The 26,826-nt window shown below is 46.6% G+C and overlaps 1 protein-coding gene across 6 annotated transcripts in view; it reads left to right on the top strand.

Moving 5' to 3' along the window:
• Window positions 1-26,826, top strand: part of tlcd3ba (TLC domain containing 3Ba) — a 57,407-nt gene that overhangs the window by 9,354 nt on the left and 21,227 nt on the right. Inside the window, exons 1-3 of one of the 6 annotated variants that reach the window (XM_059953296.1) lie at window positions 2,906-3,452; window positions 6,165-6,291; window positions 10,856-10,942. In XM_059953296.1, coding sequence (XP_059809279.1) covers window positions 6,167-6,291; window positions 10,856-10,942 — 212 coding nt within the window. In that variant the 5' untranslated portion in view covers window positions 2,906-3,452; window positions 6,165-6,166. The other 5 variants (XM_059953294.1, XM_059953295.1, XM_059953297.1 and 2 more) reach the window with 5 other exon arrangements.

The following is a 26,826-nucleotide window of genomic DNA, read 5'->3' as shown; positions in this document are numbered from 1 at the left end:
GGAAAACCCTAAGGCATTCTACAAGTATGTGAAGGGCAAGAGGATAAGATGTGAGAAAACAAGACCAATCAAGTGTGACAGTGGAAAAGTGTGTATGGAACTGGAGGAGATGGCAGAGGTACTTAATGAATACTTTGCTTCATTATTCACTACAGAAAAGGATCTTGGCGATTGTTGGGATGACTTGCAGTGGACTGAAAAGCTTGAGCATGTAGATATTAAAGAAGAGGATGTGCTGGAGCTTTGGAAAAGCATTAAGTCGAATAAGTCACCGGGACTGGACGGGATGTACCCCAGGCTACTGTGGGAAGCAAGAGAGGAGATTACTGAGCCTCTGGCGATGATCCTTGCATCATCAATAAGGCATGGAGAGGTTCCAAAGGATTGGAGGGTTGTGGTTGTTCCCTTATTCAAGAAAGGGAGTAGGGATAGCTCAGGAAACTATAGACCAGTGAGTCTTACTTCACTGGTTGGTAAGTTGATGGAGAAGATCCTGAGAGGCAGGATTTATGAACATTTGGAGAGGTGTAATATGATTAGCAATAGTCAGCATGGCTTTGTCAAAGGCAGGTTGTGCCTTATGAGCATGATCGAATTTTTTGAGGATGTGACTTTGATGAGAGTAGCGCAGTAGATGCAGTGTATATGGATTTCAGCAAGGCATTTGACAAGGTACTCTATGCAAGGCTTATTGAGAAAGTAAGGAGGCATGTGATCCAAGGGGACATTACTTTGTGGATCCAGAACTGGCTTGCCCACAGAAGGCAAAGAGTGGTTGTGGACAGGTCATATTCTGCATGGAGGTCGGTCACCAGTGGTGTGCCTCAGGGTCTGTTATGGGACTCCAACTCTTCGTGATTTTGATAAATGACCTGGATGAAGAAGTGGAGGGATGAGTTAGTAAATTTGCTGATGACACAAAGGTTGGAGGTATTGTGTTAGTTGGGACGGCTGTCAGAGGTTACAGCAGGACATTGATAGGATGCAAAACTGGCCTGAGAAGTGGCTGATGGAGTTCAACCCAGATAAGTGTGAGGTGGTTCATTTTGGTAGGTCAGATATGATGGCAGAATATAGCATTAATGGCAAGACTCTTGACAGTGTGGAGGGTCAGAAGGATCTTGGGGTCCGAGTCCATAGGACACTCGAAAAAGTTGCTACTCAGGTTGACTCTGTGGTTAAGAGGCATATGGTGCATTGGTCTTCATCAACCGTGGGATTAAGTTTAAGAGCCAAGAGGTAATGTTGCAGCTATATAGGATCCTGGTCAGACCTTGGAGTACTGTGCTCAATTCTGCTCACCTCACTACAGGAAGGATGTGGAAACCATAGAAAGGGTGCAGAGTCAATTTTTTCAGGATGTTGCCTGGATTGGGAAGCATGCCTTATGAGAATAGGTTGAGTGAACTCGGCCTTTACTCCTTGGAGTGAAGGAGGGTGAGAGGTGACCTGATAGAGGTGAATAAGATGATGAGAGGCATTGATCATGTGGATAGTCAGAGGCTTTTTTCCAGGGCTGAAATCGCTAGCACAAGAGGACACAGGTTTAAAGTGTTGGGGAGTAGGTACAGAGGAGATGTTAGGGGTAAGTTTTTCATGCAGAGAGTGGTGATTCCATGGAATGGGCTTCTGGCGATGGAAACAATAGGGTATTTTAAGAGACTCCTGGATGGATACATGGAGCTTAGAAGAATAGAGCCTATGGGTAATCTTAGGTAGTTCTAAAGTAAGGACATGTTTGGCACAGCTTTGTGGGCTGAAGGGACTATATTGTGCTGTAGGTTTTCTAAGTTTGAGGCAGTGAGGCTCCCCCCCCCTCCCAATATACATGTACATGAGCACCGTTGAGAGTGTCCTGACAAGTTGCATCTCCATCTGGTATGGGATCATCAGAGAATTGGACCAGAAGTCCCTACAAAGGACTGTGATAACAGCTGAGAGGATCATAGGGGTAGACCTACCACTCATCAGGGACATTTATCAGGAGCATGCATACACAGAGCCCTTAGTATTATTAAGGATCCCACCCACCCATCCAGCATCCTCTTTGACTTTCTGCCATCAGGCAGGAGACAAAAAAAAAGAATGATCAGATGAGAACCAGTTTCTTCCCCCAGGCTAGCAGGCTTCTGAACTCCCTGCCACATCATGTTAGAACTGTCACAGGTTAATCTGTTCTGTACCTTACAATATTTAACATTATTGCACTTTAGTTTGTTATTTACGTGTGATTAATCTGTAGATTTTATCCTTACCTTCATAAGTTATTAAGTGTTTTGAGTGTTATGTGTACCACTGCGCTTTACACCCTGGTTCAGGGAAACATTGTCTCATCTCTATATACATATAGTATAGTATATAGTATTCTATATACTATATAGTATATAGTTAAATGACAATAAATGACTTGACTTGAGTTGCATATATAAAATGTGTACATATATGTGGTTTTACACACTCAGAACATACATTTGCATATTCATATATATTTACCAGCTGCGCACACACATTCTGAAATTCACAAGTACCCATTTTTTCACACATGTAGCCACTCATTGCTGTGACTATAGTCACCCTCGTCACACACATACACACACAGAAACACCAACACAGATACAGAAAAACAGATGACACAGACTTATATCCAGACAAATACATGACACACACAGCAACATATACACACACATAAATACTGACAGACACAAAACATGAGACATATACAGACACGTAAACATAACATAGACACTGACACACACACACACACACATACACATTATCAATGACACACAGACTCAACAAAAACACTAAAACTGACACACAGATACAATATAAATGTACACACGAACACTGACACGCAGGCACAACGTACATATAGATTCACATAACAACACATATACAACAAAAACAGAAAAACAGGCAAATGCACACATAAACACTGACACATACACAACACACACAGACATACATATAAACACACAAACACAACAAAACAGGCATATAGGGATATACAAATAAACACAGACATGTACACACAGAAACATAGACACAGAGGCAAACAGATATGCACATGCACACAGAGAGGGGGGAAAAGAGGGAGGACATCTCTCCCACATGTACACACATAAACAGACACAGACAGACAGACAGACACACACACACATATGACAAAATACAGAGACAGTTATACAATACATATAAACACAGACATGTACACACGTAAACACACACAACAAAACAGAGCGAGACACACACAGCTGATCTCCCATCCCCTCTTTCCAGCCACCTCTAGGAAGTCAACCGATGCTCCCAGTCCCTGAGGGAGGGGGGTGGGGGCAGACCATGGGAAGTAATCCCAGGGATTTGGAACCACGTCACCCTTGAAGCAATGTCACCCTGATCCATATCCTGGCTCTGTTCGCATAAACAGCTGAGTGGCAGCATTTTAATCTCGGGTAATCTGCTGCAGAGCCAAACACCGGTACAGCCTCTTAAGCACACTCTCTCTCTCCCTCTGCCTCTCTCTCTCTCTCTCTCTCTCTCTCTCTCTCTCTCTCTCTCTCCCTCCCTCTACCTCGATCCACTCCCATCGCCCACCAGTCACTGATCTCGCTGCTCTCGCACACAGGCACTCGGTATGCACTGAGCCGGGGGGGGAATTCAGCTTCGAGTGGGTAAGATCGCACACAATATCATGTATATCTTGACAGTGAGTCAGTGGGAGGAGAGAGAGAGAGAGAGAGAGAGAGAGAGAGAGAGAGAGAGAGAGAGTGAGTGAGAGGGCCAGGAAGAGAGAGAGACTCTCTGTCTCGTTCTCCATCTCTGTCGCTGTCCATATCTCTCTCACTGTCTCTCCCTCCCACATCATGCTGTCTGTCCATCACCCCTCTGCCTCCCTCCCTCCCCCATCTCATTTTGACCCTTCCCCCTCCAGTCTCTCCTGCTCCCTCCCATTTCTCTTCATCTATTTATTCACTGCATCCTTCCTTCTCTCTCTGACTGTCTTTCTGTCTCTGTCTCTTTGACTCTCTCTCTCTTCTCATCTTCCATCTTGTTAATTTCTTTTGTCTGCCTCCAACCCCTTTCCTTTCCCACTGAAAATGACTGGGCCTAATCAACTCTCTCTCTTCATCCATCTCCCCTTCTCTCTCCTCCCCCTCTCCCCTTTCTCTCCCCCCTCCACCCCTCTCTCCTCTTTTCGTCATTCTCTCTCCTCCTCCCTCTCTTCCCCCTCTCTCTTTCCCCTCTCTCCTCCCCTTCTCTTCCCTCTCTCCTCCCCTTCCCTTCCCTCTCTCCCCCTCCCCTTCCCTCTCTCCCCTTTTCCTCATTCTCTCTCTCCTCTCTCCACCTCTTTCTCTATTTTTTTGCTCACATTCTCTCTCTTCTGTCTCTCCTCCACACTCTCTTATCCCACATTCTCCACCTTCCACTTTCTCAACCACTCTCCCTACCCTTTGTCTCTCCCGACCTGTCTCTCCCACCCTCTCACCCCTTCCTTCTCACCACTCAACCCTCCCTTTCTCCTCTATTCCCCATCTGTAACCCCAATCCCACCCTTCCTCCCTCCCTTCCACTTTCTTCCTACTCTACCCCCTTTCTTCTGACTCTTTCTTCTCTTCCCCCTCTCTCCCCCCACTCTCCCCATGTGTACTCTTCACCCACACTCTCCCCATCCTTCTTTCTTCCCCCTCCATTGTTCTGCCTCCCCTCTCTTCCCCCACTCCTCTCTCCACTACTCTGTCCCTGTCTCTAACCCTTCTCCCACCCTCTCCATCCTTTTTCTGCATTCTCTCCCCATCTCTACCCCTTCTATATTTCCTTCTGCCTCTTCTCATTCTCACCATTCTCTTTTTCCTCCCCATTTTCTCACCCCGCTCTCCTTTCTCTCTCCCTCACTCTAACCACTCTTTACCTTATCTTCTTGCCCTCCATACCCTCATTGCCCCATCCCATTTCTCTCAGCTTCCTCATTCTGCTTTCCCCCTCCTCCTCTCTCCTCACCTCTCTTCCCCTCCTTCCTTTACCACTGTCTCCTCTCCCTCGTCTCTCTGCCCTCTCTCCCCACCTTCTCTCTTATTCCTCCTCTCTCATACTCCGTCATCCCCCTCCCTCTGTTCTTCCCTTTCTCTCTCTCTCTCTCCACTCCCTCCTCCCTCTCCTCCTCATTCCCATCTCTCCCTATCACTGTCTGTGCCACTCTCTAGAGCAGCTTCTGTACCTGGCAGGGTGAAAGTGCAAGGGAGTTACATCAGATTCTGCGAGAAGTTGTTTAGGAGTGCGGCTGTGGTCAGACTATGAACTGCATTTGGGGAGAGAGAGAGAGATGGAGATGAATAGAGAGGGCAATAGAGAGATGGAGTGACAAAGAGACAGGAAGAGACATACAGTGAGATGGGGAGAAAGAAACAGGGAGCGATAGAGATGGAAAGAGAGACAGAGAGAGTCAGAAAGCCAGAGGGAGAAACAGAAGGGTGAGAGTGAAACCCAGAGAGTGTGAAGGAGACAATGAGAGAGAGTGAGGGAGAGAGAGAGTGAGGGAGGGAGAGAGAGAGAGAGAGAGCTCTACTCGCTTTCACCAAGATGCAGATGTTAAACAGATGACTCAAGGGTCCTGAGCCAAAGTTGGGGGGAAGAGGTCTCCACATGAGCTCCATTTCTCATCTCTTCCCAGATTCACTGGGATTGTCTATTGTGGCCGAGAGTCTGCACAGATTGTCAAACCTCCCACTTTAACCATCAGGGCTGGAGGGGTCACAAAGACAGGGAGAGGCACGGGGAGGGAAGGGATGATGGAGATGGGGAGTGTGTAGGGGAGGAAGGGGTTGACAGAGACAGAGAGGGGTTGATTGAGACGGTGAGGGGTAATGGAGTTGGGAGGGCAGCGTCCAAGACAGAGGGGGTGATGGAGATAGGGAGGTGACGATGGAATGGTGATGGAGACGGTGAGTTGACAGAGATGGGGAGGGGTTGACAAAGATGGGGAGGTGATGATAGAGACAGGGAGGGGTTGACAGAGACAAGGAGGGGGTAATGGAGAGGGGTTGATGAAGATGGATGGGGGTGATGGAGATGGAGAGAGGGTGTCAGAGATGAGGGAGACAGGGAGGGTTGATGGAGACAGTGAATGGTTTAGCTGCCTCACTCCTCCTTCTCTTTCCACTCTCCAGACATGCTGACCGAGTTGGCTTTGGGCTCCCTGTTCTTCCCCGCTCTGTTCAATTTGTGCCGGAGGTGCCTGAAGCAGTTGCCAGTACCGGGATGGGGGGAGACCGATGCTGTCATTCTCTCCTCCAGGTGAGTGTGGGCCAGGGTGTGGTGATTGTCAACCCTAGCCTGTGCACCTCAAATGGACTGTGTCTCCCCTGTCTCTGTCACTCCTGTCTCCCTTCTCCCCTTATTCAGGCTCCCTTCTCTTCCTTCCCCTTCCCCCATCCTCTCCTTTCACATATTCCCTTCTTCACCCACCACCCATCTCCTGCTCCCCCCTCCCCTTTGCCCTCTCTGCCTTACCCCTCTCCTCTTTTTCCCTCCTTCCCTTCCTCCACTCCCCTTTCCCTCCCTTCTCCCATCCTCCTCTTCCTACCCTTCCTACCCTTCTCTCCTTCCCCAATCATCTTCCCCCTCCTCCTTCCCTCTCCTTCCTTTTTCCCTTCCCCTCTCCCTTCCCCTCCCCACCCCCACCCCTTCCCCTCCTCCCCCTCACTTCCAGCTATCTCTTTTCCCTCTCCCATTCCCCACACCACTTGCCTTCTCCCCTTCTCCCTTTTCCCTCCCCCTCTCCCTTTCCTCTCTCCCCCTTACCCCTCTCCCTGCCAACTCTCCCTTCCCCCACACTACTCCTTCCTTTTCCCCTTTCCTTTCTTCTCTCCTCCCTCCTCTTCACCCTCTCCCTCTCCTTTCCTCATCCCCTACTGTCTTCCTTTCTCCCTCTCCCCTGCCTCCTCCTTTGCCCTCTCCCCTTCCTCCTCCTGCTTCCCCCTCCCCTTCCTCCTCCTGCTTCCCCTCCCCTTCCCTCTCCCTTCCCCCTCTCCCTTCCCCCCTCCATTCCCCTTTCTCCTCTCCACCACTTCCCTTTCCCATCTCCGCTTCTCCCTCCCCTTCCACTCCTTCCCTTCACACTTTCCCCCTCCCCTTCACCCACCTGCTTTCCTCTTGCCTCCTTCCTCTTCCCCTTCTCCTTCCTATCCACCCTATCCCCTCCCTTTCCACTTTCCCCCTCTTCTGCTCTCTCCTCTCCCCCTCTCATTCTACCTCTCTCCCCATTTCTTCCACTCCTCTCTTCTCCCTCTCCCCTCCCCCTCCCCTTTCCTCCCTTCCCACTCCCTCTCCCCTCACCTGTCCCTTCCCTCACCCCTCTCCCCTTCCCCGTCCCTTCCCTCTCTCCCTTCCCCTCTCCCCTGCTCTCCCCCTCTCCTTTCCTACTTCTCCTCTTCCCCTATGTCTTACCTCTCTTCCCACCCTCTCATCTCATTTATTCCCTTCTCCACCCCTCCTCTTCCCCTTTCCATTTCTTTCATTACGCTTCCCCTTTCCCCCATCACCCTTACCCTTCACGCTTCCCCCTCTGTTCTTCCCCCTCCCCCTCACTGCATTGCCTCTCTGCTTTCTCTCTCACCACTTCTCACTTCCACCTGAAATCTAAAAGGGGAAATTCTAAGGCATTGGCAAGTGGGATTATGGAAAACTCCAGAGCATTCTACAGGTGAAGAGCAGGTGGATGGCCAGAGTGAGGGTAAGACCGACCAGAGCCTGAGAGAAAGTGTGCTTAGAGTTGGAGGAGGTATGGGAGGTCCTTAATGAATACTTTGTTTCACTGGGCGGGTTTTGATGTTTGTGAGGACAGCATGAAACAGACCGATGTGCTGGACATTAATAAAGTGGGTGTGCAAGAGCTTTTGAAAAATGTTAGGATAGGTAAATCCACAAGAATGGAAGGATTATACCCCAGGTTATAATGAGAATGAAGGGAAGAGACTGCTGTACCTTTGGCAATGATCTTTACATTATTGCTGCCTACAGGAGCAGTGCCACATGAAATTCCTTTGTTCAAGAGAGGGAGTAGGGATAACCCTGGGAATTATAGACCAGTGAGTCTAACTGCAACTTTGCTATGGACAGTCCCAAGCCCGGCTGAGAAAGAAGGACAGTTGAACTATGAACCCCATCCCATAAAAACCCAGAGCTACAGAAACACTGAAGCCGTCATTCCTGGGAGAAAGGATAGAAGACGTATGAAGTCGTGCAGCAAAAGCTGTGGAAGCCACTGGTCGATCAACCTTCTATCATCCAGGACCAACACCAGTCTGGCCCAGATTAGAGAAATCTGGCAATCTTGTAGGGGTGATAAGTTTAACTAACTAATTAACTAACTGAGTCTTCAATGGTGGGCAATTATTGGCAATGTTAGAGACATGATTTACGAACATTTGGAGAAGCTTGTTCTGGTCGCCTCATTACAGGAAGGATGTGGAAGCCATGGGTGGGTGCAGAAGAGATTTACAAGGATGTTGGCTGGATTGGGGAGGATGCCTTATGAGAATAGGTTGAGTAAACTCGGGCTTTTCTCCTTGGAGCGATGGAGGATGAGAGGTGACCTGATAGAGGTGTGTGTGTGTAGGCCTCCTTTAGTCTCGATAGACCATGGATTTGTGCCCTGGAAAGTTTCCATGGCGCAAGTCTGGGCAGGGTTTTTTTTATGGAAGACCAGCAGTTGCCCAAGCTGCAAGTTTCTCCCCTCTCCACGCCTCTGATGTTGTCCAAGGGAAGGGCATTAGGACCCATACAGCTTGGCACCAGTGTTGTCACAGAGCTGTGTGTGGTTAAGTGCGTTGCTTAAGGATACACACGCAACCTCAGCCAAGGCTCAAACTAGTGACCTTCAGATCACTAGACGAATGCCTTAACCACTTGGCCACGCGCCAACACAGGCAAGTGATAGAGGTGTATAAGATGATGAGAGGCATTGATCGTGTGGATAGTCAGAGGCTTTTTCCCCAGGGCTGGAATGGTTGCCACAAGAGGACACAGGTTTAAGGTGCTGGGGAGTAGGTACAGAGGAGATGTCAGGGGTAAGTTTTTTACTCAGAGAGTGGTGAGTGCATGGAATAGGCTGCCGGTAACGGTGGTAGAGGCTGATACGATAGGGTCTTTTAAGAAACTTCTAGATAGGTACATGGAGCTTAGTAAAATAGAGGGTTATGGGTAAGCCTAGTGATTTTTAAGGTAGGGACATGTTCTGCACAACTTTGTGGGCCGAAGGACCTGTATTGTGTTGTAGGTTTTCTATGTTTCTATGTTTCTATGAAGCATAGTCTGATTAGGGATAGTCAACTTGGCTTTGTGAGGGGCAGGTCGTGCCCCATGAGTCTGATTGAATTCTTTGAGGATGTGACAAAGCACATTGATAAAGTGGAGCAATGAATGTGGTGAATATGAATTTAAGTTCGAAATCTGATTAGGTTCTTCATGGTGGGCTCATTCAGAAAGCCAGGTGGTATGGGATCCAGGGAAACTTGGCTGTGTGGATATAGAATTGACTTTCCCATAGAAGGCAATGTTCCCTTTAATTTGTAATGACCAGTGTGCATGAAAATCTTGTGCTGTGCAATTTTTTGCCCAGTGCCAACAACATGTGCGCACTGAATAATATCTTCAATAAAAACAGTATAAATATGCCAGTTCTAAAATCCACAGACAAATAATCACAAACTCCACATTAGAAACCAGAAAAAGAAATGTGATCATGAAATATACTTAACGTGTGCAATTTAAATTCCCTTGTGTGCCAGTAGCAAAAGATGTGTGTTCATATACATGTGAGCACCTTAGAGGGAACGTTGTTATAGATGGAGAGTATTTTGCCCAAGTGTTGGTGATGATTGGGATCTGTGCTTGGACCCCAGCTCTTTATGATTTTTATAAATGATGGATCAGGACGGGGAAAGGTTAGTAAGTTTGCAGTTGACACAAAGGTTACTGGAGTTGTGCAGAACATAGTGTAGAACATTGTTGTAGGTTACAACAGGATACTGACATGATGCTGAGATGGGCTGAGGAGCGGCAGATGGAGTTCAATCTGGAAAAGTGTGAAGTGATTCACTTTGGAAGGTCAAACAAAGGCAGAGTACAGGGTTAAAGGCAGGTTTCTTAGCAATTTGCAAGAACAGAGAGTTCTTGAGGCCTATGTCTGTCGATTTCTTAAATATGCCATGCAAGTTGATTGAGTTGTTTAGAAAGTTTATGGTGCTTGGCCAGGGGACTGAGTTCAAGAACCGCGAAGTAATGTTGCAATTCTATAAAATCCTGCTGAGAGTACATTTGGAGCATTGTGTTCAGTTGTGGTTCATCATTAGAGGAAAGATATGGAAGATTTAGATAGAGTGCAGAGGAGTTTTACCAGGATTCTGCCTGGATTAGAGAGCATGTCTATTGCAGAAAGGTTGAGTGAGCTAGGGCTTTTTGGAGCAAAGGAAGATGAGAGGTGAAGATAGAGGTATATAAGATGATGAAAAGCATAAATCAAGTGGAAAGCCGGAGATATTTTCTCAGGATTAATATGGCTAATACAAGAGGGCATAATTTTAAGGTAATTGGAGGAAAATGCAGAGAGGATGTCAGAGGTAGGGATTTTACACAGAGAGTGGTGGGTGTGTGGAACACGCTGCTAGGGGTGGTGTTGAAGGCAGATACATCAGGGACATTTAAGATAAGCACATGGATGAAGGAAAAATGGGGTCTATGTGGGAGGAAAGGTTAGATTGATCTTAGAGTAGATTAAAAATTGGCACAACATCATGGGCCAAAGGGACTGTACTGTGCTGTAGTATTCTATGTTCGATGGTTCTCCCCCTCTCTACAGGCTGGTATCCTCAGTACAGGCAGTGATGGCATCAAGTGCAGGTCTTATCATCGTCCGGTCCTGTCGAAATAACATCCTGGAAACCAGGTGAGACGTTCACCAGAGGGACTGGCATGGGGAACGGCGGATAGGGGGACATAGGGTGGGATGGAGCTACGAAAGTGAGCTAGGAGGATGGAAAGTGAGGGGGAGAGAGCAATGGAGAGAGGGGGGGGGAGAGGGAGGCAGGGAGAGATGGAAAGAGAGAGAGAGATATGGAGAGAGAAAGGTAGGGATGGAGAGATAGATTGCGAAAGGGGGAGATGGAAAGAGAGACATGGGGACGTGAGATGGACCAAGAGAAAGCGAGAGATGGAGAGAGGTGATGGAGATGAGAAAATGATGGGAGAGAGAGGTGGAGAGAAGGCAGAGATAGAAATCTAGAGGGAGAGAGCATGGGGGCTGTAACAGACAGAAGGGTGCCAGTGGAGGTTGAGGAGGCTGAGACAAATTCTCACAGTCTATCCGATAGGGTGGATGTGTGCTGTTAACACTGAGATCCCTGGAGTAGAGTGTGAGAGATCCGCTGGGGGTGACACAAGAAGGACTGGAACTTGATGAGGCCCCTCAAGGGAGGGAGGGAGCAGATGCTGGCAGAGGAGAGTCCGGAGAGTGATTCACACAACAGAGAAAGATGGGAGAGATGAAAGTAGTTCTCAGAAAGCCCTAGCAGGGTTTAACCAGTTTCTTTGTTTCGGTTAAGGAAATGTCAAGGGGATTTGCCACACATGCAGACAGTCACACCACACACTGCCACTCAGATTATCGTCAGAGAATCACATGACCTTGTGTAATATAAAGGCTTTAATCTCAGTCCTTTTCAAAGGATCTGCTTATGCAACCACTCTCTGTCTCCATCACCCCTTCCCTTGCACTACATCTCTGTCACCCCCTCCCTCCCTGTCTCCATCACCTCCTCCATCTCTGTCATCCACTCATTCCTCTACACTATTCCTAGTCTCAGTCAACCCCTCCCCCCTACACCCTCCTATCTCTGTCACCCCCTCCCTCCCCAACACCCCTTCCTGTGACTCACACCATCCCTCGCTGCACCCCTCCCTATCTAACCCCTCTCCAGTACACCCTTCCCCATCACCTCCTCCATTCCCTTCACTCCCCCGTCTCCTTCACCACTCTCTCCCCAACACCCCTCCCCAATGTCATTCCTGGCTCTCCCCTCCTTGTCTCCATCAGCCCCTCATTCCCCTACAGTCCTCCCCATCATTACCCGCTCCCTCCTCGTCTCCGTCATCCCATCCCTCCAATACACCCCTCTCCTCCAACACCCCCTCCCTCCCCTATGTACCTTCCTCTCACCCCTTCCTGATTCTGTAATCACCTCCATCACCTACTCCTCTACCTGTCTCCAACACCCACTTCCTCCCCATACCCTTTCGTCTCCCAACCCTCCCTCCCTATCCCGTCACTCCTCCTCATCCGTCTCTGTCACCCCTTCCTACTCTACACCTCTCCCCATCTTCGTCAACATCCCTCCCTCCCCTACACACCTTCCTGTCGTACTCACACTCTCCTACACACCTCTGTCACTTCCTCCCTATACACCTCCCTTACCCCCTTGATCCCCTACACCCTTCCCTGTTTCCATCACCCTCTCCCTCCACTACACCACTTCTCATCTCTGTCACTCCCTCCCTCCCGTAATCCCCTCCCTGTCTCCATTATCCCCTCCCATGCCTGGACCCCTCACCGTCTGTCACCTCCTCCCTCCCCTACACCATTTCTGTCTCTGTCACCCACTTCCTCCCCTCCCTGTTGTCCCTTTCATTCCACTCCCATCCCCGCCTCCCCCCCAAACATCCTTTCCCTTCAGCCCCTCCATCCCCTCTCCCCATCTCCATCATCCCCTCACTCGCATACAGCCCTCCCCATCTCCATCACCCCTTCCCTCCTCATCTCCATCACCCCCCCCGTCTCTGTCACCCCCTCCTTGTCTCCATCAGTGCCACCCTCCTCTACACCACTCCTCGTCTCTGTACTCACTTCCATCACCTACTCTCCTCTGTTTCTGCCACCCTTCCCTCTCCTATACCCTTTCTTGTCTTCTACCCCTCCCTCCATATCTCCATCAACCCTCCCTACCAGTCTCCATCATCCCTTCCATCCCCTACAACCCTCCCTGTCTCTATCACCCCCTTCCTCCTCTACTCTTCCCTTCAGCATTATCCTCTCCATCCCCTACTCTCCTCCCCATCTCTGTCACCCCCTCCCTCCCCTACATCCCACCCTGACTCTGTCAAACCCTTTCTCTCCATCTCCACCCTTCCCTCTACTACACTCTTCCCCGACACTCTTCCCCGACCTTGTGACACCCTCCTTCCCCTAGGTCCAACACAGACCCTCCTTTCCCATTTCTATGACCCTCCCTGTCTTCCCTACACTCCTTCATGTGTGTGATTTGCTTCTTTCTCTATATCCCTCCATGTCTCCATCACTCCCTTCCTACTCTATACTCCTGGCCATTTCTCTAAATCCCTCTCTTCCCACTCCCCTCCTCATCTGTGTGACCTTGTCCGGCATCTACACCACTCTCCTTCTCTCTGACCCTCTACTCTTCTCCCTTTCTCAGTGAAGGCCTGCCTAACCCGCTATCCTTCCCTACTCATCACCCCTGCCCATTTCTCTGAAACTCTCACTCCCTACTCTCTGCCTCATCTCTGTGACCTTCTTGAATCTCTATGCACTCTCTGTCTCTCTATCCCCTTACACTGCTGCCTATGACACCATCCCCTGCCACTGCTTCATAACCCCATGATTCTTTCCAATGCAGTCATCTGTCTTTTAAACATTGTAGTTTTACCCCCCCCCCCCCACCCAGCTCCTTCTTCCATATTTCAACGCAAGAAGTATTGTAGGAAAGGTGGATGAGCTTAGGGCCTGGATGAAGACTTGGAATTATGACATTGTGGCCATTAGTGAGACTTGGTTGTAGGAGGAACAGAACTGGCAGCTCAGTATTCCGGGGTTTTAGATGCGACATAGCAGGAGGGGGGTTAAAGGAAGAGGGCTGGCATTACTAGTCAGGGAAAATGTCACAGCAGTGCTCTGTCAGGACAGATGGGAGATCTCTTCTCGTGAGGTGTTATGGGTGGAACTGAGAAATAAGAAAGGTATGACAATGTTAATGGGGCCATATTGCAGACCACCCAGCAGTCCTAAGGATTTAGAGGAGCAAATTTGAAAACTTGTTGTCAGAAACATATGGTTGTTAAAGTAGGTGATTTTAACTTTCCACACATTGACTGGGAATCCCACATTGTAAAAGGACTAGCTGGGATAGTGTGACAAATATGTTCAGGAAAATTTCCTCCTTCAGTACATAGAAGTTGCAATGAGAGATACTTGATCTGCTATTGGGGAATGAGACAGGGAGGTGACAGAAATTTGTGTAGGGCAACACTTTGCATCTAGTGACCACAATGCCTTAGTTTTAAAGTAAATATGGGTAAAGATAGGTCTGTCCCGTGGACTGAGATTCTGAATTGGAGAAAGGCCAATTTTGATGGTCTCAGAAAGGATCTGGCAGTGTGTGTATTGGGACAGGCTGTTTTCTGACAAAGTTGTACTTGGTAAGTGGGAGGCCTTAAGAAGTGAAATTTTGAGAATACAAAGCTTGGATGTGGCTGTCAGAATAAAGATAACTAGTGTGGGCAGCCTTGGTTTTCAAGAGATATTGAGGCCCTGGTGAAGATTAAAAAGCTGCATAGCTGGTATAGGCAGGTGGGAGCAAATGAGTTGCTTATGGAGTACAGGAAATGCATGAGAACACTTAAGAAAGAAATCAGGAGGGCTAAAAGAAGGCATAAAGTTGTTCAAGCAGACAAGGTGAAGGAGAACCTCAGGGGTTCTACAGATATGTTAAGGACAAATGGATTACAAGGGACAAAATCAGTTCCCTGGAAGATCAGAATGGTAATACATATGTGGAGCCAAAAGAGATGGGAAAGATCTTCAGGAGATGGATACAGAGTCTATAGAAGTGAGGCAAAGCAGCATCAATTTCATGGACCCTGTACAGATTACAGAGCAGGAGTACATAGATAAGGACGTAAGAAATAGGAGCAGGAGTAGGCCATCTGGCCCACTGAGCCTGCCCCGCCATTCAATAAGATCATGGCAGATCTGTCCGTGAGCACACCTCCATCTACCTGCCTTTTCCCCATAACCCCTAATTCCCTTACTATGTAAGAACACATCTAACTGTATATTAAATATATTTGGTGAGGAAGCCTCAACTGCTTCCCTGGGCAGAGAATTCCACAGATTCACCACTCTGTGAGAAAAACAGTTTCTCTTCATCTCCGTCCTAAATCTTCTCCCCTGAATCTGGAGGCAATGTCCTCTAGTTCTAGTCTCACCTACCAATGGAAACAACTTTCCTACTTCTGTCTTATCTAAACCTTTCAAAATTCTGTATGTTTCTATGAGATCCCCTCTCATTCTTCTGAACTCCAGAGAGTATAATCCCAGGCGACTCAATCTCTCTTCATAGGTTAACCCCTTCATCTCTGGAATCAACCTGGTGAACCTCCTCTGCACTGCCTCCAAAGCCAGTATATCCTTCCTCAAGTATGGAGACCAGAACTGCACACAGTACTCCAGGTGCAGTCTCACCAGAACCCTGTATAGTTGCAGCATGACCTCCCTGCTCTTGAATTCAATCCCTCTAGCAATGAAGACCAACATTCCGTTTGCTTTCTTAATAACCTGTTGTACCTGCAAGCCAACTTTTTGTGATTCATGAACAAGCACACCTAAGTCCCCCTGCACAACAGCATGCTGCATTCTTTCACCATTTAAATAATATTCCGTTCTTCTGTTATTCCTTCCAAAGTGGATGATCTCCCATTTACCAAAGTTGTATTACATTTGCCAGACCTTGGCCCACTCATTTAGCCTATCTACATCTCTCTGCAGACTCTCCACATCCTCTGTACAATTTTCTTTTCCACTCAGTTTAGTATCATCAGCAAATTTTGTTACGCTACACTCAGCCCCCTCTTCCAAATCATCAATGTAAAGCAGGTCCAGCATCAACCCCCGAGGCACCCCACTCACCACTGACTGCCAACTGGAGAAACACCCATTTATACCAACTCTCTGCCTTCTATTGGTTAACCAATCCACTATCCTCCGATCCACAATCCGCTAATGCACTTCCTCCGACTCCATGCATCCGTATCTTATTTATAAGTCCCTTGAGCGGCACTTTATCGAATGCCTTCTGGAAATCCAAGTATACAACATCCACCTGTTATCCTCTATCCACTGCACTCATTATGTCCTCAAGGAACTCCAATAAGTTTGTCAAGCAGGACCTGCCCTTTCTGAATCCATGCTGCATCTGTCTAATGGAACCACTCCTTTTTAAATGTTTCACTATTTCTTCCTTAATGACAGCTTCAAGCATTTTCCTGACTACAGATGTTAGCTAACTGGCCTATAGTTGCCCGTCTTTTGCCTCCATCCTTTTTTTAAAAGTAGTGTGACATTTGTTGTCTTCCAATCCGGCGGGTCCTGCCCAGAGTCTAGAGAATTTTGGTAAATGATTACCAACACATCTACTATAACCTCCACCAATTCCTTCAGCACCCTGGGATGCATCCCATCAGGACCAGGAGAATTATCTACCTTCAGGCCCTCTAGTTTGCTCATCACTGTCTTTTTAATGACGGTGATTTTATTGAGGTCCTCACCTCCCATTTCATCCATAACATCCTTCTTTGGAATATTAGATGTGTCCTCCTCCATGAAGACCAACATAATATAGTCATTCAGTGCCTCAGCCATTTCCTTATCACCCAATATTAATTTTCCCTTCTCATCTTCCAAGGGACCTACATTGACTTTAGCCACCCTCTTCTGCTTTATATATTTATAAAAACTTCTGCTATCTGTTTTTATATTTTGTGCTAACTTATTTTCATACTCTATCTTCCCTTTCATTATTTCTTGTTTAGTTGTTCTCTGTTGCTTTTTAAAGTTTTCCAAATCCCCCAGTTTCCCACTACTCTTTGCGACTTTGTACACATGAGCTTTTAATTTGATACTATCTTTTATTTCCTTAGTTATCCAAGGCTGCCTCTCCTCACACTTACTTTCCTTAATTTTGACTGGAATATACTTTTGTTGAGCACTGTGAAAAATCTCTTTGGAAGTATTCCACTGTTCCTCAACTGTCCCACCAAATAGCCTGTGCTCCCAATCCACATTAGCCAACTCCTCCTGTATCCTGTTGTAGTCTCCCTTATTCAATATACTAGTTTTAGATCTAACTATTTCATCCAACATCTGTAAGCAAAATTCAATCATATTATGATCACTCTTTCCAAGAGGATCCCTGACTATAAGATCGTTAATCTTACCTGTCTCATTGCATAGGACTAGATCTAAGATAGCATTTTCCCTTGTAGGTTCACTAACTTGCTGCTCAAGAAAGCCATCACGGATGCATTCTATGAAGTCCTCCTCAAGACTTCCTTGACCAACCTGATTCACCCAAACACGAGGAGATCTGCAGATGCTGGAAATTCAAGAAACTCACACAAAATGCTGGTGGAACGCAACAGGCCAGGCAGGACCTATAGGAAGAAGTACAGTCAATGTTTCAAGCCGTGACCCTTTGTCAGGACTAACTGAAAGAAGATATAGTAAGAGATTTGAAAGTGGGAGGGGGAGGGGAAGATCCAAAACGATGGGAGAAGATAGGAGGGGAAGGGATGAAGCTAAGAGCTGGAAAGTTGATTGGCAAAAGGGATACAGAGCTGGCGAAGTGGGAGGATCTTGGGATGGGAGGCCCAGGGAGAAAGAAAGGGGGAGGGGACCACCAGAGGAAGATGGAGAGCAGGCAAGGAGTGATTGTGAGAGGGACAGAGAGAGAATAAAATAAAATAAACAAATAAATAAATAAGGGATGAGGTAAGAAGGGGGGGAGGGGCATTAACCGAAGTTAGAGAAATCAATATTCATGCCATCAGGTTGGAGGCTACCCAGATGAAATGTAAGGTGTTGTTCCTCTAACCTGAATGTGGTTTCATTTTTACAGTAGAGGAAGCCCTGGATTGACATATCAGAATGGGAATGGGAAGTGGAATTAAAATGTGTGGCACCAAGCCATTGTCTCCCACACAATCACCAACCTTATCAGCTCTGGGGATCTCCCATCCACTGCCACCAAACTCATAGTTCCCACACCCCGCATTTTCCATTTCTACCTCCTACCCAAGATCCACAAACCTGCCTCTCCAAGTGGACCCATTGTCTCAGCTTGCTCCTGCCCCCACCAAACTCACTTCTGCATACCTCAACACTGTTTTATTCTCCCCCCCCATTCAATCCCTTCCCACCTATCTTGGTGACACTTCTCACGCACTGAATTTTTTCAATGATTTTAAGTTCCCTGGCCCCCACCGCCTTATTTTCACCATGGATGTCCAGTCTCTATATACCTCCATCCCCCACTAGGAAGGTCTCAAAGCTCTCCGCTTCTTTTTGGATTCCAGACCTAACCAGTTGCCCTGTACCACCACTGTCCTCCGTCTAGCTGAATTAGTCCTTACACTTAACAATTTCTCCTCTGGCTCCTCCCAATTTCTCCAAACTAAACGTGTAGCCATGGGCACCAGTATGGGTCCCAGCTATGCCTGCCTTTGTGTTGGCTTTGTGGAACAGTCCATGTTCCAAGCCTATACTGGTATCTGTCCCCCACTTTTCCTTTGCTACATTAATGACTGCATTAGCGCTGCTTCCTGCATGCATGCTGAGCTCGTTGACTTCATTAAATTTGCCTCCAACTTTCACCCTGCCCTCAAATTTATCTGGTCCACATCTGACACCTCCCTCCCCTTTCTTGATCTTTCTGTCTCTATCTCTGGAGACAGCTTATCTACTGATGTCTACTATAGACTCACAGCTACCTGGACTATTCTTCTTCCCACCCAGTCTCTTGCAAAAATGCCTTTCCTTTCTCACAATTCCTCCGTCTCTGCCACATCTGCTCTCAGGATGAGGCTTTTTATTCCAGGACGAAGGAGATGTCTTCCTTTTTTAAAGAAAGGGGCTTCCCTTCCTCCACCATCAACTCTGCTCTTAAACACATCTGTCTCATTTCACACACATCAGCACTCACCCCATCCTCCAGCCACCCCACTAGGGATAGGGTTCCCCTTGTTCTCACCTACCACCCCACCAGCCTCCATGTCCAATATATAACTCTCTGTAATTTCCACCACCTCCAACGGGTTCCCGCCACCAAGCACATCTTTCTCTTCCCCCCTCTTTCTGCTTTCTGCAGGGATCGCTCCCTGCGTGACTCCCTTGTCCATACATTCCCCCCCCATCCCTTCCCACCAATCTCCCTCCTGGCACTTATCCTTGTAAGCGGAACAAGTGCTACACCTGCCCTTACACTTCCTCCCTCACCACCATTCATGGCCCCAGAGAGTCCTTCCAGGTGAGGCAACACTTCACCTGTGAGTCCTGGTGTGACATACTGCGTCCGGTGCCCCCGGTGGGGCCTTCTATATATTGGTGAGACCTGAGGCAAACTAGGAGACCATTTCGCTGAACAGAACACCTGCACACTGTCTGGCAGAGAAAACAGGATCTCCCAGTGGTCTCACATTTTAATTCCATGTCCCATTTCCATTCTGATATGGCTATCCATGGCCTCCTCTATTGTCGAGATGAAGCCACATTCAGGTTAGATGAGCAACACCTTACATACCGGCTGGGTAGCCTCCAACCTGATGGTTTCTCTAATTTCCATTAATGCCCCTCCTCCCCTTCTTACCCCATCCCTTATTTATTTATTTATTTATTTACTTACTTACTTACTTACTTACTCACTCACTCCCCCCTCTTTTTTTCTCTCTTTGTTCCTCTCACCATCACTCCTTGCCTGCTCTCCATCTCCTGGTGCTCCCCTCCCCCTTTCTTTCTCCCTAGGCCTCCCATCCCATGATCCTCCCACTTCTCCAGCTCTGTATCCCTTTTACCAATCAACTTTCCAGCTCTTAGCTTCATCCCTTCCCCTCCTATCTTCTCCCATCATTTTGGATCTTCCCCTCCCCCTCCCACTTTCAAATCTCTTACTATCTCTTCTTTCAGTTAGTCCTGACGAAGGGTCTCAGCCTGAAATGATGACTGTACTTCTTCCTATAGATGCTGCCGGGTCTGCTGCGTTCCACCAGCATTTTGTGTGTGTTGCCTGATTCACCCAATCTATGTAGAAGTTAAAATCTCCCATGACAACTGTTGTTTGCTATCCTGAGGCAAATCAGTGAGGCAAATCCCCAGGGCATGACAATGTGTTCCCTTGGACCCTACGGAGGCAAGTGCAGAAATTCCCAGGGCCCTAACAGAGATATTTAAATCATCCTTAGTGACAGGAGAAGTACCAGCAGATTGCAGGATAGACATTGTTGTTCCACTGTTAAAAAACGGATGTAAACATAAAGCAGTACACTGTAGGCCAATGTCACAATCTGACATCAGTAATGGGAAAGTTATTGGAAGGTATTCTAAGGGGCTGGATATATAAGTATTTGGATAGCTATAGACTGATTAAGGATAGTCAGCATGGCTTTGTGCGTGCAGAATGTACAAACATTTGTAGTATTAATGGTAAGACTCTTGGCAGTGTGGAGGATCAGAGGGATCTTGGGGTCCAAGTCCATAGGACACTCAAAGCTGTTGTGCAGGTTGGCTCTGTGATTAAGAAGGCATATGGTGCATTGTCCTTCATCAATCGTGGGATTGAGTTTAGGAGCCAAAAGGTAATATTGCAGCTATATAGGACCCTGGTCAGACCCCACTTGGAGTACTGTGCTCAGTTCTGATTGCCTCACTACAGGAAGGATGTGGAAACCATAGAAAGGGTGTGGAGGAGGTTTACAAAGACGTTGCTGGGATTGGGGAGCATGCCTTATGAGAATAGGTTGAGTGAACTCGGCCTTTTTCCCTTGGAGTGACGGAGGATGAGAGGTGACCTGATGGAGGTGTAAAAGATGATGAGAAGCATTGATCGTGTGGATAGTCAGAGGCTTTTTCCCAGGGCTGGAATGGCTAGCACAAGAGGGCACAGTTTTAAGGTGCTTGGCAGTATGTACAGAGGAGCTGTTGGAGGTAAGTCTTTTACGCAGAGATTGATGAGTGCGTGGAATGGGCTGCCAGCGACAGTGGTGGAGGTAGATATGATAGGGTCTTTTAAGAGACTCCTGGACAGGTACATGGAGCTCAGAAAAATAGAACATGTTCGGCACAGATTTGTGGGCCAAAGGGCCTGTATGGTGCTGTAGGTTTTCTATGTTTTTATTTTTCAATGGTAGGTCAAGTCTAATCAATCTTATAGAGATTTTGAAAAGCATTACCAGGAAAGTGGATGAAGGCAAGGCAGTGGCTGTTGTCTGCATGGACTTTAGTAAGGCATTTGGCAAGGTTCCGCATGGGAGGTTGGTTATGAAGGATCAGTCACTCTGTGTTAAAGATGAGGTACTAAATTGGATTAGACATTGGCTTTGTGGAAGAAACCAGAGAGTGATTATAGACCTGAACACAAAGGGGTCCAATATACTGGCAGGCACATTTAATAGAGCTGTTAGGGAGGGTTAAACTAATTTGGCAGGGGGTAGGAACCAGAGTGATAGGATTGAAGAAGGGGAAAACAGAAATAAATCAAAGATAGCATGCAACAGATATCATAGGAAGAACAGCAGGAGACGAAGCTTAAACACAGCCAGTGGCATGGGTTACAATAGAGGCGTGGGGCAGTTAAAACAGAAAGCAACAAATACTGGACTGAAAGTGTTATTTTTGAATGCACGCTGCATAAGGAATAAAATAGACGATCTTGAAATGCAGATACAGAGTGGCAAATATGACATTGTGGCTATCTCTGAAACTTGGCTGAAGGATGGCTGCCATTGGGAGCTGAATGTCCAAGGATATATGGTGTATTGGAAAGATAGGTTAGTAGGCAGTGGGGGTGGTGTTGTCCTATGTATAACAAATAAAATTAAATCATTAGAAAGAGTTGACATAGGATTGGAAAGTGCAGAGTCTCTATCGTTTGAGTTAAGAAATGGCAAGTGTAAAAGGACCCTAATGGCAGTTATATACAGGCCTCCAAACAGCAGCTAAGATGTGGATTACAAATTGCAGCAGGAGATAGAAACGGCGTGTCAGAAAGGCAATGTCATGATAATTGTTGGGGATTTTAACATGAAAGTGGATTGGGAAATCCAGGTTAGCACTGGACCTCAAGAAAGATAATTTGTAGAATGTCTTAGGGATGGCTTTTTAGAACAGCTTGTTGGGCTGGGTGTTGTGTAATGATCTGGAGGTGATAAGAGAGTTTAAGGTTAAGGAATCCCTAGGTTGCTTGAACTTAATATGACTGAGTTCGCATTGAAATTTGAGAGAGAAAAAAATCAAATCCAAGTTGTCAGTATTTCAGTGGAATAAAGGAAATTACAATAGCATGAGAGGGGAACTGGCCAAAGTTGACTGGAAAGGGACACTTGCAGGAAGCCTGCAGAGCAGCAATGATTGGAGTTTCTGCAAAAAATGAGGGAAGTGCAAGACAGATATATTCCAAATAAGAAGAAATTTTCAGATGGAAGAAGGACACTACCATGACTGACAAGTGAAGTCAGAGCCAAAGTAAAAGCAAAAGAGAGGGCATGCAAGGAAGTCAGAGCTAGTGGGAAGATAGAGGATTGGGAAGCTTTAAAAACTTGCAGAAGGAAACTAAGAAGGTCATAGGGAAGAAAAGATGAATTATGAAAGAAAGCTGGTGAAAGCTATTGACATTAGGAAAGAAACTGTGATGAGTAGACTGGTAGGACTGAAGGCTAATAAATCCCCGGGTCCAGATGGTCTGCATCCGAGGTTCTAAAAGAGGTGGCTCAGGAAATTGCGGATGCATTGGTAATCATTTTCCAATGTTCCTTAGATTCAGGATCAGTTCCTGAAGATTGGAGAGTGGCTAATGTTGTCCCACTTTTCAAGAAGGGAGGGAAGGAGAAAATGGAGAACTATCGCCCTGTTAGCCTAACGTCAGTCGTGGGGAAGATGCTTGAGTCCATTATCAAGGACGAAATAGTGGCACATCTAGATGGCAGAAATAGGATTAGGCCGAGCCAGCATGGATTTACCAAGGGCAAATCATGCTTGACTAATCTGTTGGAGTTCTTTGAGGGTGTAACAAGGATGTTAGACGAGGGTAAGCCAGTGGATGTTGTGTACCTAGATTTTCAGAAGGCATTTGATAAGGTGCCACATAGGAGATTGGTGAGTAAAATCAGAGCTCATGGCATTGGGGGCAGGGTTTCAACATGGATAGAAAACTGGTTGGCAGATAGAAAGCAAAGGGTAGCAGTGAATGGGTGTTTCTCGGACTGGCTGGAGGTGACTAGTGGGGTACCACAGGGCTCTGTATTGGGACCACAGCTCCTTACGATTTATGTCAATGATTTAGATGAGGGCATTGAAAACTATATCAGCAAGTTTGCTGACGATACTAAACTGGGTGGCAGTGTGACATGCGAAGAGGACGTTAGGAGAATACAGGGAGGCTTGGATAGGCTGAGTGAGTGGGCAGATACTTGGCAGATGTCATTCAATGTGAATAAATGTGAAGTTATCCACTTTGGAAGCAGGAACAAGAGGGCAGAGTATTGTCTGAACGGTGTAGAGTTAGGTAAGGGAGAAATGCAAAGAGACCTAGGAGTCCTAGTTCACCAGTCAATGAAGGTGAATGAGCAAGTGCAACAGGCAGTGAAGAGGGCAAATGGAATGTTGGCCTTTGTTACAAGGGGAATTGAATACAAGAGCAAGGATGTCCTTTTGCATTTGTACAGGGCCCTGGTGAGACCACACCTGGAATATTGTGTACAGTTTTGGTCTCCAGGTTTAAGGAAGGACATTCTGGCAATTGAGGAAGTGCAGCATAGATTCACTAGGTTGATTCCTGGGATGGCAGGGCTGTCTTACACAGAGAGATTGGAGAGATTGGGCTTGTACACGCTGGAATTGAGGAGATTGAGAGGGGATCTGATTGAAACGTTTAAGATATTTAAAGGATTTGATAGGATTGAGGCAGGAAATATGTTCCAGATGTTGGGAGAGTCCAGTACCAGAGGGCATGGATTGAGAATAAGAGGTCAGTTATTTAAAACAGAGTTGAGGAAGAGCTTCTTCTCCCAGAGAGTTGTGGAGGTGTGGAATGCACTGCTTCGGAAGACGGTGGAGGCCAATTCTCTGGATGCTTTCAAGAAGGAGCTGGATAGATATCTGATGGATAGGGGAATCAAGGGATATGGGGACAAGGCAGGGACTGGGTATTGATAGTGAATGATCAGCCATGATCTCAGAATAGCGGTGCAGACTCGAAGGGCCGAATGGTCTACTTCTGCACATATTGTCTATTGTCTATTGACTAATATCAAAGAAGATACTAAAAGCTTTCTTAAGTATGTAAAAGGTAAGTCGAGGGTAGATATAGAACCAATTCAAAATGACGGTGGAGATATTGTAAAGAGAAATGCAGAGATGGCAGAAGAACTGAATGCTTATTTTGCATCAGTCTTCACAGTGGAAGACATCTGCAGTATACTGGACATTCAAGAGTGTCAGGGAAGTGAAGTTTGTGCAGTGAAAATTATGACTGAGAAGGTGCTCAGGACCTGATCCAATGCACCCTTGGGTTCTGAAGGAAGTAGCTGGAGAGATTGTGGAGGCATTAATAATGATCTTTCAAGAGTTGATAGATTTTGGCATTGTACTGGATGACTGGCATTTTACTGGTGGGAGGTAGCAGAAAGGAAACTATAGACCTGTTAGCCTGACATCAGTGGCTGGGAAGTTGTTGGAATTGATTGTTAAGGATGAGATTACAGAATACCTGGAGGCACATGACAAGATAGGCCAAAGCCAGCATGGTTTCTTGAAAGGAAAATTCTGCCTGACAAACCTACTGCAATTCTTTGAGGAAATTACAAGCAGGGTAGACAAAGGAGATGTGGTAGAAGTAGTGTACTTGGATTTCCTGAAGGCCTTTGATGAGGTGCCGCACATGAGGCTGCTTAGCAAGACAAAAGCCCATGGAATTACAGGGAATTTACTGGCATGGGTAGAGCACTGGATGGTTGGCAGAAAACAGAGAGTAGGAATAAAGGGATCCTATTCTGGTTGGCTGCCGGTAACAAGTGGAGTTCCACAGGGATCGGTGTTGGGACCGCTGCTTTTTACGGTGTATGTCAATGATTTGGACTACAATGATTTGTGGCTAAATTAGCAGGTAGTGTTGAGGAAACAAAGAGCCTGCAGAGAGACTTCAATGGTTTAGCGGAATGGGCAAAGAAGTGGCAAATGAAATAAAATTTTGTAAAGTGTATGGTCATGCACTTTGATGGAAGAAATAAACAGGCAAACTATTATTTAGATGGGGAGAGAATTCAAAATGCAGAGATGCAAAGGGACTTGGGAGTCCTTGTGCAAGATACCCTAAAGATTAACCTCCATGTTGTGAAGAAGGCAAATGCAATGTTGGCATTCATTTTTGGAGATATAGAATATAAGAGCAGGGATGTGATGTTGGGGCTCTATAAGGCACTCATGAGACTGCACTTGAAGTACTGTGTATAGTTTTGGGCTCCTTATTTTAGAAAGTATATACTAACATTGGAGAAAGTGCAGAGAAAATAGATGAGAATGATTCCAGGAATGAAAGGGTTACCATATGAGGAACGTCTGGCAGCTCATGGACTGTATTCCCAGGAGTTCAGGAGAATGAGGGGGGAATCTCATAGAAACGTTCTGAAAATTAAAAGGCCTGAACAGAATAGATATGGCAAAGTTATTTCCCATGGTAGGCGGGTCAAGGACAAAAGAGGGTACAACTTTAGGATTGAAGGACGTCCATTTAGAACAGAGATGCAGAGAAATTACTTTAGTCAGAGAGTGATAACTCTGTGGAGCAGCTGTGGAGGCCAAGTCATTGGGTGAATTTAAGGCAGAGATAGATAGGTTCTTGATTAGCTAGGGCATCAAAGGGTATGGGGTGAAGGCAGGGGAGTGGGGATGACTGGAAGGATTGGATCAGCCCATGATTGAATGGCGGAGTGGACTCAATGGGCTGAATGGCCTCCTTCTGCTCCTATATTTTATGGTCTTATGTTGCCTCTCTGGCTGGAGGCCTGTGACTGTGACCACAAGGATCGATGCTGGGCCCTTTGTTGTTTGTCATCTATATGAATGATCTGGATGATAATGTGGATAACTGGATCAGCAAATTTGTGGATGACACCAAATTTGTTGACAATGAGGAAGATTATCACAGCTTGCAAAAGAATCTGGACTAGTTGGAAAAAATGGTATGAAAAATGGCAGATGGAATTTAATTTAAGTGCAAGTTGTTGCACTGGGTAGGGTCGGTCCTACACAGTGAATGAGAGGAGAACTAGTGGATCTAGGAATACAGGTCCATAATTTATAGAAAGTGGCTGTACAGGTAGATAGGGTAGTCAAGGAAGCTTTTGGCCCATTGGCCTTCATAAATCATGTATTGAATACAGGAGATGGTATGTTATGTTGAAGTTGTATAAGACATTGGTGAGGCTTAATCTGGAGTGTCATGTGAAGATTTGGTCACCTGCCTACAGAAAAGATGTAAGCAAGTTTGAAAGAGTGCAGAAAAAATTTACAAGGATATTGTCTGGTCTGGAGTTATAAAGAAATTTTGAATAGCTTAGGACGATATTCCTTTGAATGTAGAAGACTGAGAGATGATTTGATTGGGGTATACAAAATTATGAGGGGTATAGATAGGGTAAATGCTAAGGTTGGGTGGGACTACAACCTGAGGTCATGGGTTAAAGGTGAAAGGTGAAAAGTTTAAGGGGAAGATGAAGGGA

This window comes from Hypanus sabinus, chromosome 29, assembly GCF_030144855.1.
Source record: "Hypanus sabinus isolate sHypSab1 chromosome 29, sHypSab1.hap1, whole genome shotgun sequence".
Classification (NCBI taxonomy): domain Eukaryota; kingdom Metazoa; phylum Chordata; class Chondrichthyes; order Myliobatiformes; family Dasyatidae; genus Hypanus; species Hypanus sabinus.
This window is presented reverse-complemented; position numbering and strand designations above follow the sequence as displayed.